Here is a 13,251-nt window from a genome sequence, read left to right as displayed (position 1 = left end):
CATGAGTTTTACTGCATAAGATTGCCTGTGTTGCTGTCATGTGTTGTCAAGTAAGTAACAAAATCCAGCACTGACACAGTCTGTAGGTCTGTCATTTTTTAGGCAGAACCCAACCTGAACATTTTTTGTTAATATTTGTCTGAACCCAGCCTGACCGATCGGGTCTTGTTGGGTTCGGGCCAACTGGAAATCTGCCACTGAATTACTGTCAGAAACCTTGATCACTTTCAAAATTGTTTGATAATAACATAATACTGCACATGTTTTTTTTGTCCAAATTAATCCCTGTGTTTAGTTGAAACTTGTTTTTCAAATCAATAAATGCTCCTTGTGTGTGTGTGTGTGTGTGTGTGTGTGTGTGTGTGTGTGTGTGTGTGTGTGTTCGTGTGTGTGTGTGTGTGTGTGTGTGTGTGTGTGAATGTGTGCGTTTACACTGAGATGTTCTAACAGCCTGTGTTTCTGTTTTTTTTAACTACAGAACATTCCAACTTTGGGAACAGTTGCTATAACGATGGCACTGCATAACTGTGATGAGGTGGCGGTGGCTGGTTTCGGCTACGACATGAACACACCCCACGCACCTCTGCACTATTATGAGACTGTCAAGATGTCCGCCATTAAAGAGGTGAGTTTTTGAACATTTGAGCACAGCACCTATTTAAAAAAAAATGGTACATTTTTTAAATGATCAAGGCACTCCTAAATGACCAGATTTTTTAATAAAATCTGGTCTCAATGCTAATGAGAACAATATTTTCTGGCCTCTCCCGCGCCTCTGAGGAATAACTGAAGAAACAAATGACTGTAATCTTTGATGAGGAGGGACCACCACTCCTGTGGAGGAGGGGGAGGGGAGAGGTGAACTGGCCGACAGCCAAAACACATTCACTACAAAGCCGTCGCTGTTTAGTCTGATGGTGTTATTAGTATATAAATTGGGCATGAATTGAATTTATTCCAGCTTTTGTATTTGCATTCAAAGATATGACAGTTCGGAGCTTGATGAACATTGTGGGGAAATGTGTGGAGTTGCATCAATGGGGTCTGTCTCTGGTGCTGTTGTTCTCTGACAGATGCAGTTATTCAGATATGAGAGTTCAGTGGAAGTCTCTATGGTGCTGTTAAAACCGTGAAGGTGGGAGGAAAAAATGTTTGCAGCGTGTTGCAGTGTGGCTCTGTCAGTATATTTTCTATGTATGATAATAGTTTCATCAGTTTAAATATGCTCATTTGGCTCAGATGCCACATTGTGTGTGTTTTTTAAGGTTTTACATTGCTGTTAACTTTAAAAATATTGGAACAGGTATTGTTCAATCATGGTAATGTAAAATTACCAAAAGCCTTTTTAGCAATGATTACAATTAAATTAAACATCTACTATTGTAAACATGCAAGGAAAAGCCACAGTGACTGATTTATCAACATTCTTCTTTACGGAAAACAGCAGAAACACGATAAACTTAACTCAAATCTTTATGGTAAACAATGCAGGTATTGTAATGTTTGTAGACATTCAAACTTGGCCCCTCCTCCCTGCACTGCTTGTATTCATACAGTGTGAGCTAACATTGTAGGAACGTTTCATTTGTTGTAATGGAAAAGCCAATACTTTAGCAAGCTAACTATTCTAACCACAGGCTCCCATCAGTCCAACAGAAAACAGGCCAACACCGCATCACTCTTCATCCCCATCCTCTCTTTTATTGCACCCTAGCAAATTGAAATATTAAAGCAAACCTCAGATTTATTCTTGTTTTTGAAATAGCTCTGTCTGCTTGCAGTTTTTCTGAAGTTTCCTTTTGGATGTGTACTGCTTCTGCCCAGTCTCTGTCTTTCTGTAAAGTCAGGATCTTAACTGTGGGCTAAATTAGCTACGGGCTACACACTACTGCCCAAAATTTGCAGCCTAATAAGGTCCCAAACTCAATAAAATAAGAATAAAATAAGAAATCACAGGCAGGGGGCAGAGTCTGTGCAGTAAAATACATTGCTACACACTTGGTGTGGGCCATAAGTGGTTATTCAGAAGGATTCATTTTGTATGACTCTATAGTTTATTTATTTATTTTGTTTATTTGTTTTGAAAAATCCTGCATAGTACATCTTTAACTTAGTTGAAATAGTATTATGGCTAAAATTAGTTTTGATTTGTATTTGTTTAGGCCACTATACTGTGGGTAGCTAATTTATGATGCATATGTATAGATGAATAAGGTATGAAATACAAAAGTAAAACAAATTCTACTGTATTTATTGTTGTACATATGTTATGCATACTTTTCTTTTATCCTCTTATCTTAGGAGTACTGAGGACATAAAAATGCACCATAACTAAAAAGTCAAACTCTCAGACAAAATAAACAGCTGAAACGGAAGAATAAAAACATCAAAAGGTTAAATCTGTAATTTCCCCAGACTGAAGTGGCAGTTGTCTTTCACCAGTCACTGTATCAACAAGCTAACTATTAGTGTGTCGTTTGAACAGTCATTCTCTAAATGCCCTCATGACAGACCTCTCTGCTCTCCATCCGTCAAGTCTTCCTCTCCGTGTTTACGCTGAAAGCCAGTGGAATCAAAGATGTCACTGGCGTGCTGACGTATGTAAACCATGAGCTCAGTATGATGATAACCTTTGTCTAAACTCCCAGTGAACCTTTGACATTTATTATCATCATCTTCATCACTATTGTCATTATCAGCCACACATGGCTAATTAATGGGAATACTTTTGGCTTTTTTGTTTGGAACACTTTTAACCGCTGCCACTCCCTGAGGGGCTCTTTGATTTTCTGGGACCGTGAAATGATCCACGATTTATTCCACTGCTTTGGAGAAAGAGCCTGTTTCCTATCTGGATGGATGCTTTAAAGCTCCATGGAAACTGTGTAATTAGACGAGGTACACATAAATTGATAATTAAATGTCACAATAATCACTGTAGACAGTGTGATGCTGCGGAGGTCATCTGTTGTCGTGTATGAAATGCTTCATTTTTCTCAATTCTGTCATCTCAGCTGTTTTGAATGAAAAAAAGCTCTGATAAATCCACTGAGCACTGTCCGCTCAGCACCAAGCAGCAGACAGACAAAGCTATCAGCTAGCTCACTGACGTGATGGAGCATTTAACAGGTGAAGAGGCAGATATTTCCCTTAGACGTTGCAATAGAGGAAAACAACGTTAAAATGAGAGATAATTTGGGGGCCAGAAACATGACTTAAAGCTCAGTGTAACAATAACTAGCTGTAGGTTTGCTTTACCAGTTCAATAGGTGACTATATGTCAGTGTTGTGTACAGTTTCTGCTGACCACGGGACAGTGGATACACAGACTCTAAAATATGCAAAATTCAGAGCAAATGTGTTGTCTGGACACAGTTACCAACATGGAGGTTGCTGAGCTGGTGACTGTGGGAAAACATTTGTACCCAAAAGGGAGATATTTATATTTTTGTTGTTTTTACATTTGCGCTTTTTGGACAGAGGTTATGCAATACCGTCCAAAAAATGCCAGAAACTGCCAGAAAGAAAAGAGGCTCGCTGTGCCATAGGGAAACAATGGTTTTGCTTCCAATGCTTTGCTTGCAATGCCTTTCTGGCGACACGTCTCGTGATCTGCCTCTAAGAGATGATCAGCTGTTACGCAGAGTTTGCTTGATTACACTGAACTAAACACTGCGTGAGTTTAGATAGCATGCCGACGTTCCTGAAGCAACAAAAGAGACGTGATTTGTAACACAACAGCACGGGCGTCTCGTGTTATATTACACAGACCTTGATTCGACTCTGTTAGTACCTATACACATGGCTGAACAGTGGAACAGCGGGCTTGTGAGATAATTAGCCATCCAGATGTAACATATTGAAAAGCATAAACATTTACATGTGAATTTCAACAGTGTTCGAATGCTAACTGGTCCTGGTCCTTATTCCTAAATATTACTGCTAACAAAGCTCTTTCTGTCCGCGACTTGTATTTTTACGTGACTTTTTATTTATACGAGCTCATAATTTTTAGCTGTGTCTTTGCGTCTCCACCAGAGGCTTGGGAACTAAATTCCCTAAAGGCCTTTTTTTCCTTTCACTAATATAATTTTACAACAAAAATGGATCAGTTGGACTCAAACATCACAGCGCTGTTATGTTAATTCCAATAAAACTGTAGCTTATTGTTCCTCCTGGTCCTGCTGTGACCCATCATGTAGAGGTAGGAGGTCCGACCCAGACAGGACTAATCTTGAACCAGCAGGATCGACTCAGAGGCAGCTGCAGGGCCCAACCTCCTGTAGCTCTCCACTTTTTTTCTTCCTCCTATTCCCTCCTGTACATTTCTTCCTCCACCCTTTGCCTCCTTCATTTGCTCTCTGGCTGCTCCTCAGTCTCTGCATCCCAAAGCACTGCACAGGAACCATCGGCTCTGGTTACACGTCGGCCCACTGGACTGAATCCTCATAGCACAGCAGGGAGGAAAGCTGACCCAGTGTGGCTTAACTCATATATATGCACACATGAACACCCACACGTACGGACAGGCTTCAGTGCATGTAGCAGTATTCTCACAATGATTGCAGGTTATTTCTAGCATCAGTCTGATTTAGGGATGTCCCAGTTGGATTGGAAAGATCAGTATTGGGTCCGATCAGTGCATTTTTTTAATTGATCGGGATTGATTCTTTTGAGCATAATGCCCCGCCCGATTATTTGTTTACATCCATCGTCACACAGGTGTCATAAATGTAGAGTACGATCTGCGGCAGATATTCAGGTGTTATTGTAATGCTGGTATTGCTTTTCATGTTTAACTTCGGCTGCCATACAACTTTAAGTGGAATTAATTTTTTTTGTTCATTTTTAGCAAACTAGTTTTACTGTAATGCTGTACTAAGCAGAATTTTGAACAATTTTATTTGTTTTGACTGGGAATGTTAAAGTTCAGCAACTGTGAAGTGGAATTGTGATTATATTACTCATTTATAGTGTTCTGCACTTTTATTACAATGGTACACTAAGTGGATTTGAGAGAAAATTCTGAAGGCAATTTTTTGGTTTGTTTACTTATTTTTTAAAAATAAAAGAAAAAAACTGGATGAAGACATTTTTTTATTCCATTGCAGAGCTGTTAAACTGTCATGCATATACACTGGATCTATTTGAATAACTTTAAACTAAGTGAAGCGTGCACTGTGCGGCTGTATTATCCAGGTAAATACAAGTATTGGATCTGGACTTTGTATCTGCATCAGATGACTCTGATGGGATCAGGGCTTAAAAAAAAAAAAAAAAGCTTTATTGGGACATGCCTACTCTGATTAATTTTTCTTCTGATTCTCTCACAGTCATGGACACACAACATATCCAAGGAGAAGGAGTTCCTCCGCAAGCTGGTGAAGGCCAACATCATCACAGACCTGACCAATGGTATTTGAGTTTACACACACACACCCACAGTCTCCTTCTGCCTTTCCCAAAGGACTACAAAACAGGAAACTGAGAAGACATGGATCGACTCTGGGAGAAAGAACCCTTAGAATCCGGGTGGCCTGGTCACTGTCTGGGTTTCTTATATCAAAGGAGATAATTAAAAAAAAAATAAAAACAGATACAGGAGGTTTTCTGTGGGGAGATGCACACATGTGCCTTCTGAACCAAAGACTCCTGCTGTTTGAAGCAGGGAGCGGAGGGGGGGTGGGTGGACACAGGGAGGACTGGATCTACCCGGTCTCATTGAGAGACAGTCGCAGGAAAGGTCTGCCGGCCCCGCGCTTCAGCGTTTACCACTTCAACCCTCGGAGTATCACATGAACGAATAGTACAGAGCAGAGGTGACCGTCAACATACAGACGTCAGGATTTAGCTTGACTCACTGGCTAACTTGACAGAGGAATGAAACGAGGACTGTAGCGGAGAGCGTGTGCGGGGATGGGTTGAGTATTAGCAGTGCCAAACGTACCTCGTAGAGGGGAGAGGCCGTCCTCCTCCTTTTGCTGCCTGAATGTATTCACTTTCCTCAGTGTAAATATCAAAGATTTTTACTGTGCTTTTTAACAAGCTGCAGCAGCCCCCCCCGATCCAACCCCCACCCACCATGTGTTCATTCATTCATTCACTTTTTTACTGCCTGTCCAGGGTCCAAAATTAACACTTGCCGAGCCAGATGACAGTAGATAAATCAGCGAGGGTCACAGTGCCACACAGACTGGTGTCACTTTGAGACACGAACAGTTGTGTGTTTTAGTAAAATACAGACTTCAGTTCTTGCAGTTTTCTCTGTAAAGTCTTTGTCTGCATCCATTAAGCAGGTTCTTTCTGCTTGTTAAGTTGGTTCCACACAGAGCAGCTGTGTGTGTTGTCCTCATGCGACTGCTCACATCAGGTAAGAGGTCACTGAAAGGAAAATAAAGATTAAAGATTCTTTACATTAAATAGCATTGAAAGCACTTATCAGGAAAAATGTATATTTTGGTCTGTGTAAATTATTTTAATCGTAGGATTTTTTTGTTTTGAGTTTACCAGTTCTGGCAGGTAAGCCCAAAGGTTAAATTCGGACACTGATCATCTCTCTCCTGCACCTCTTTGTCTCTTTGTAAATCCCTCCTCCTCTCGGCTCAGTCATGTCACGGTACTGTCTTCATCACTTCATCAGACATACAGTAACGTGTCCTGGTCAAGGAGAGCAGATTCTGTATGTCCCTCCTCCAACCTCCTGTTGCTGCAGATTTTCTTGTTCTTCAGTAAATGGTGGAATCTCAGATTGTAGAATATAAATATATATATTTTTGTTTTTAGTTTAATTTTAATTATTTATTTTTTCTTGTTACTAAGTCCCAGCGTTTTGGTCACAGGCAGGCCTGCTTTCTGTTTTTTTTTTTTTTTTGTTAAAGAAAAATGCAAAGTTTGTGTTTTTTTTCTCCTTCTTTTCGATTTCACCGCCATGTGCTTCCTCAGAGACTGCATCATCTTTTAAGTTTGTGGCAGAAGCAGTGTTGTGATTAAGCCAAATAAAAACAGACTCATCAATGGATTCAGTAATAAAATGTTGGTAGACAGCAGCCCTTTATTCTGTGCTTTATGCAGTTTGTGCTAACAACAGACACATATGAAACATTTCTTCATTTACAGATGATCTAGAGGTGAAAATTCATCGGTCCCAAATTACCATGTTGCATGTGCTGATCAGGCCTTTGCACTTTGCAGATGAAGGTTCTGCCACATACTTTTCAGTATTTCAACACTGCATGAACATAGAAAGTGTTCAGTATTACACAATCAACCCTTTTGCTTCTTCTTCTGCCCCCCCACCTCCCTACAACATAACAATGCGAGAATGTCAAAATGTTACATTTTCCTTTTTGTCATCAAATGAATGCGATAATCATCTTTATGTGTAGTGATGCGTTTAAATACTGCTTGACCAAAGCAGGGTTTTGTTTTACAGATTTTGTCAAATGACAATTCAATGAGATTTTCACCCATTTTCTGTTTCTACTTCTTTGGAAGTGCTTATTTTAAAGTACGTTGTACACACACGGCTTCACCTCCATTATTCTCAGTGAGCTGCTGCTGTTGCATCTGTTACATCGCTCCATCTCTTTTTCCTGATTAGTTTTCACAAACTCCGCTGGGATCGTGCAGCAGCAGCTTGTCCTACCCAGTCAGAATGGCTCCACTGGGTTTGAAGGAATGGATCACTTATTTGGAAACTAGACCCAATTTGGGACTTTTGTTGAGAGCAAAGGTACAGCTGACCGTTGCACTATCAAGAGGCGCTCTCAGTGCCTTACACCTCATCACCTGGAAACTGTAGCGAGGAGTTTGACGCGACAAAGTAACCGCAGCTGATTCGGTATGTACAAACAGCTCCAGGTCAGCACAGGTCACATCTCATTTCTGTGATTTGGGACCAGTCCATTTCATATCTGTGCTGTATGTATACAGTATATACAGTTTGGGAAGACCTGAAGCTCCATACTGGTTGTTTTGCATGTTTTAGCCCAAAACTTTAAATTTTGGCTGCTAAACAGCAGCTGTTATAATGCAAGAAATCTTTGCTTTGTCCGTGGTTGCTAATGTTTGTTTGCAACATTGCTCATTGATACCATGGTTTTCGGCAGCTTGCTGTTAAAGGGGCACTCTCCACCAATTTTACACATGAAGTTCAGTGTACCCCTCATGAGCAATGATTGTATAAAGAAAGTTCGCACTACAGCTCCCTAAAAGTGAAGCCATAGCAGGAATAATGTATGTGCAGGAATGTTTCAAATTAAGTTAAAAGTATTGCATTGAGGTACAACTCATTCGCAGTAATATCTGATCTGCAGGTCTCGAAAGGCTCCATAGCTTTCTCACTATCATAGAACATGGTGACTATTGATTCGTTTCGCTAAGGCGTCTGCAGGTGGCCTTGGGTCGTATTATATTTTATACAATGAAATACAATATTGGTGAGAATTACATTTGTGCAATTATTGAAAAAGTTCTTAATGAAACACCATAAACAAATGCTTTCAATATGAAAACGTACTACGGAATATCGGCTGCCATCTATTCACCAGAAAGTTCTGTCAGGTCGAGGAGGCTATAAAAAGTGCACCTATTGCAAACCTAAGCAGACATCATCCTTTTATTTCTACTGCTACTGCTGTTACCTTCCAACATCTCATTTCCAATGATGTTGAGCATGCGTCTTACCTCATAGCTCCCAGCGGGTCAAAGATGTGTCCCAGCCTTAATTCGATGGCCTCGATTGCAACTGCACACACTGATGCTCCAAATGATATCACAGCGCTCGTACCAGAAATTTTTGACTTTTTGGCTTAATTTTTGTTGAGGATGGGGAGATGCAGTGTCTAGCTTTATATACATGCTATGGTTAAGAGGAGAACTACTCAGCCTGTAAGAACATTTGCTTAATGTCTTCTGTGGCTCTGGAGGGAGCTTTCGAAAGTCTGAGACAATGTGGGATCTGGTGTTCTTGGAGCTTGACTTGTATAGGGACTAAAAGTCAGGATATCTTTGCTTTCTGCTGCTACGGTTTTGATTTTTTTTTTGTAATCAGTCTCTTGTGAGGCTCCCATTATTATGGATGTGCAATGCCAAATCACTGGAGTACCTCTTTAATGCTTGAATGTTTGAACATCCTTAAATGCGAGGAGAGTTTGAAACTGTCCCTGCTGACCGCCACAGGGTCGTATCACTTTAATGTGACTTGACAAAAAATATATGAGACTGTCATAGATCATGGGACATGTTAGATTTATAGCGTCGTGAAATCATTTGAAACCAGTGGCAGAGAATCAATTTAAAAATTTCGTTGCATGTTTTGGAAGATGGTCATTAATTAAGTAAAATATATATAGTCAGCGGGCTAAAACACACCAAACCACCAGTATGGTCTTCAAAGCTTTGAGACTACGCAGACCCTCAGTTGGAGTTTCTTTTTTTTTTTCTTCCTCTTTTTCTAGGTTTTGAGATTTTACGCATGCTGGAGTTCAAATGGATTGGACCCAAATCGCCTCGTCTTCATAACCTCTTCATGTTAAAGCAGAATGTATTCGCTTTTGTCTTTCATCATATTTATGAACTTTTTTTTTTTTTTAAATTTCACCATCATCAGAAGGAAGTCAAAGTGATCAAAGGTGTTACTGTTTGTTTTTTATATACAGTTATAAATGGCTTTCTGCAACTCAATAAATAAGTTTGTAATGGATATCTGTCTCTGCATGTTTCACTGATTCTGTGGAGCACCTGGATTTTTTTTTCTTTTTTTGTATTTGTCTTTTTGTATATACATGTTTCTGTACACTGTGAATTTTCAGTATCTACAGTAAATATTTTTGATGTATTCATAGTCTCCGTTTTATCTCAACAGATGTGCAGTGATTTTCATCCTTGCTTTTGTCAGAATGTGACAGCAGGCAGCCTGATCTTTATGGCAGATGACTTTTCAAAGCACAGTGTGGCCTTCAGTGCCACTTACAGTTGAAGGAGGCTTCATGTTATGCAGCATGCATCAGGTATTATACTGTCTGTGTGTCACTTGGTGTGTTTCTGAGGTTACAAACTGCAGGGAGCTCACAGTGAAGATGAAGAGATGGAACGGAGGCGTGTGGAGAAGGGGATTTCCTCTCCTGCTCTGTACTCTGTATCTCCTACCTGCAGAGCCAGAGGAAATCATTTTTCAATCCTCCATTCACCGGACTTCCTCCCTAATGTACTCCTCTTTTTTTTTCTCTTGTGTGTTTATGTCTGTCGCACTCTGTGTCCCTCTCTGACTCTCACTTTTCTCCCCTCACCCACTCCTCACTCGCTCCATTTTGCTGTCTGTTCCCATCCCTGCGCCGTGTATTTCTCTCTCGTCACCTGCTCAACCCTGAGGCGGATCTTGTTTCATTGCCGTAGCCACGAGGGACCCATTCGAGACCTGTTGCTCGCACACAATAAACACACGGGCTATTCAGCTGCAGCCGTGAATCTCTCACTCACTTTCACACACCACAACATCACCGTTAAAGCAGACGAGCGTTGTTGGAATGAGCGAGAGCTGGCCGTCCAGCTGTGGCTGCTGTAAGTCAGTGTTTGTGTGAGGTGAAAAAAGACAAGACGCTCAGGGCCCTTAAAGCACCGCTGGACCGTCCCATCCTGCTGTTAATGGGGTGCCAGAAACTTTCGGCCCCCACAAGTCACGCCTCGCCGGTTACCAAAACCACCTCACTAAGGCGACTCTGACTCAACAGATTTCTTGACCTCCGCAGGGTGGGATCCTATGCTCTCTCCCCGCAGCAGGAGGATATTTGCCACCTGGGATCTCCCCGAGGCAGCTGACTCGGTCGGCCGGGTGGAGGCGGTCGTTCCTGTTTGTCCAGCGGAAAGGGGTATGAGCACGCCTGCACCTCTTCAGCCGACGGGCCTTTTATTCTCGGCGACAGGTTCCCCGCCCCACCTCCTCTCAGTAGGATTGGAACGGAGGGGCCATGACCTCCAGGGCCTGAAATTTAAACTCCTCGTAAAAGAGTTGGAACGGGGAGAGAAAACACCCATTCAGGCACCCATTTTTTTCTCCCTCTGTTTACTCAATGTCGGGTCAGCTGAGATGAAGGAAAACAACATTCCCTTCTTTACGTGTTGTCCCACATTCTGTCAGATTACCTTTGTCTGTGGATGTGACACATATACAGTCATGCACCTGAATCACAAAGTGTCTCTTCCTGTCCCGTCCGCCTCCAAAGCTTTTAGTTTGAAATGATAATTTCTAGCGAAGATCCATAAATATATGTTCCACAGTGACACAAAACTTAAAAATTGAAACTGAATTGTTAAAAGATGGCAAGACCTTGTTTTTAGTGTTTCATATTGTTTGTCTGCCCCGCTGCGATGGAAACGCACAAACAAGTGCTCTCAGGCAAGAAGCAAGTCAGAAACATCTGTAAGTTAGAAAACACTTCTCCGTCAGCCATGTGGCCTTTAGGGTGAAATATGAGGAGAAAGTACAGTTTTATACAGCTCTGGCAGAGCGCATTCTGTAACACCTTGCTTGAATTACAACAATAAAATAAAATAGATAAATGTCATCACAGTTGCAGTTTGCAATGACTCTGACAACATAGTGTTCAGTAACGCTAATACCATTTTTATTTGTAGCCTGCAACTAACTCTTTATGTATTGATCTTTATAGATTGATCTGTCAGTTTTTTATTCATATTAATTGTAACTTTCAATTTAATTCTGAAAAATAGTGAAAATTCCCAGAACCCAAACATCAAAGTGCTTCAATTTAGTCAAAACCAGTAGTCCAAAACCCCAAAATCTTGGATTAAATAAATTAAATCACTAAATAATAATAAGTTCCGCATATTTACAATAACAGTCCCTTTAGTAGCTGTTCTGGAGCTCTCAGTCGTCACGATTTTCATTTGTCATGACATTTTAGATGTTCAGACTTGGCTTCTCCTTCATGTTTGCATACAATATTAGATTTTAAGTTCTTGACTTTGGTTATTGATTTTTCAGAGATCTAACCAAAAACCCAATTTACAAAAAGATTTAGAGACACAGGAACCAGAAGGCTAAAATACTAACCCCGTTGAAATGCTAAATCTTTTCTGGGTTTTTTGTGAGCATGATTGCATGCTGACGTTAGCATTTAGCTCAGGGCAGTGCTATGACTTAAGTTCAGCCTCACAGAGCCACTGTGACTGCAGACTCTTAGTCTTGTTGCTTAATAAATGCCTTAATGATTTACTGATAATCAGAATTGTCGCTGATTCATTTTTGATTATTCAACTTATCATTTCCGCTGTACTTCCTTGAGATAAGACTGAAGCCAGAGTGACATGCTGAGCTTTAGTGCACACTGCTGTAGCTCCCCATTGTGCACTCTGCTCACCCTCCATCCATCCACATAATAACGCCTCTAATCAGGCCGCATGCTGACACGTTGCTTTATGATTTGTTTGTATGAACAGTGATACAACAAATCTGGAGGATGCCTGTGGGGACGCAGCTTTGAAATGCTCTGATGAAATGTAAATTACTGCAGATTTATCTGCACTTTATTCACTCGTTTGGGCTAATGTGGAAACACGTTGTTATGGAGTTAGCTGTTGTGCTCTTCCAACCTCATCATGGCTGTCCCACAGATTTGGCTTTGTTTTACAGATTTGGCCTGAGGGCTTTGGACAGTGTACTGGATGAGGGGAGTTCCCACTTGCAAAGTGAAAACAAACTTTTAAAGCTGGAACAGGCCCAAGAAAAGAGAGGCACCTTTGGATGGAGAGAGCACAGAGGAGACGGAGAGGAAGAACCTGTGACCTGTGCCTCCAGACGAAAATCGGAAAAACCTTGGAGGGAATTTAAAATACCCTCAAACTGTCCATCACATCTGGAACAGTCACTCTCCTTCTCCCTTCAGCATCACCACCCCAAATCCAAACCATCCACCCTCTCCCCCATCCGGACCTGAACTTGGATGGACTCAGCAGCTCTAAAGGCCCAAACCAGCACCCTGTATCCATGGGAACAGCTGTGTACATCTCTCAGAGAGCTAAATTTCACCAGACAAATAAATGATAAAAATCAAAAAAATCTTCTCATAAATTCAGTTTTATATTCTTTTGAGGAAATGAAAAAATTCCACCACAGCCATCATGTCCCAGGAACTAAACTTGCGTGTTTGTGTGTGTGTGTGTGTGTCCTGAAGATATGTGTGTTGTGCTTGCTCGGGGTTTAACTGTGGGTGTGCAAACAGTGTCGCTCTG

At 41.1% G+C, this 13,251-nt stretch overlaps 1 protein-coding gene across 7 annotated transcripts in view; it reads left to right on the top strand.

The window, feature by feature from the left end:
• The window catches only part of st3gal3b (ST3 beta-galactoside alpha-2,3-sialyltransferase 3b), a 77,157-nt gene extending 67,454 nt beyond the window's left edge, over positions 1 to 9,703 (top strand). For all 7 annotated transcript variants that reach the window (XM_042497147.2, XM_042497151.2, XM_042497146.2 and 4 more), the window contains 2 exons: positions 479 to 625; positions 5,334 to 9,703. In XM_042497147.2, coding sequence (XP_042353081.1) covers positions 479 to 625; positions 5,334 to 5,423 — 237 coding nt within the window. In that variant the 3' untranslated portion in view covers positions 5,424 to 9,703. The remainder of the gene's footprint in view (positions 1 to 478; positions 626 to 5,333) is intronic.
• The last annotated feature ends 3,548 nt before the right edge of the window (positions 9,704 to 13,251 follow it).

The sequence above is a fragment of the Plectropomus leopardus genome, chromosome 12, assembly GCF_026936395.1.
Source record: "Plectropomus leopardus strain MGB_pleo_1.0 chromosome 12, ASM2693639v1, whole genome shotgun sequence".
Classification (NCBI taxonomy): Eukaryota; Metazoa; Chordata; class Actinopteri; order Perciformes; family Serranidae; genus Plectropomus; species Plectropomus leopardus.
The sequence above is the reverse complement of the archived record's forward strand: the minus strand, read 5'-3'. Positions and strand labels throughout refer to the sequence as shown.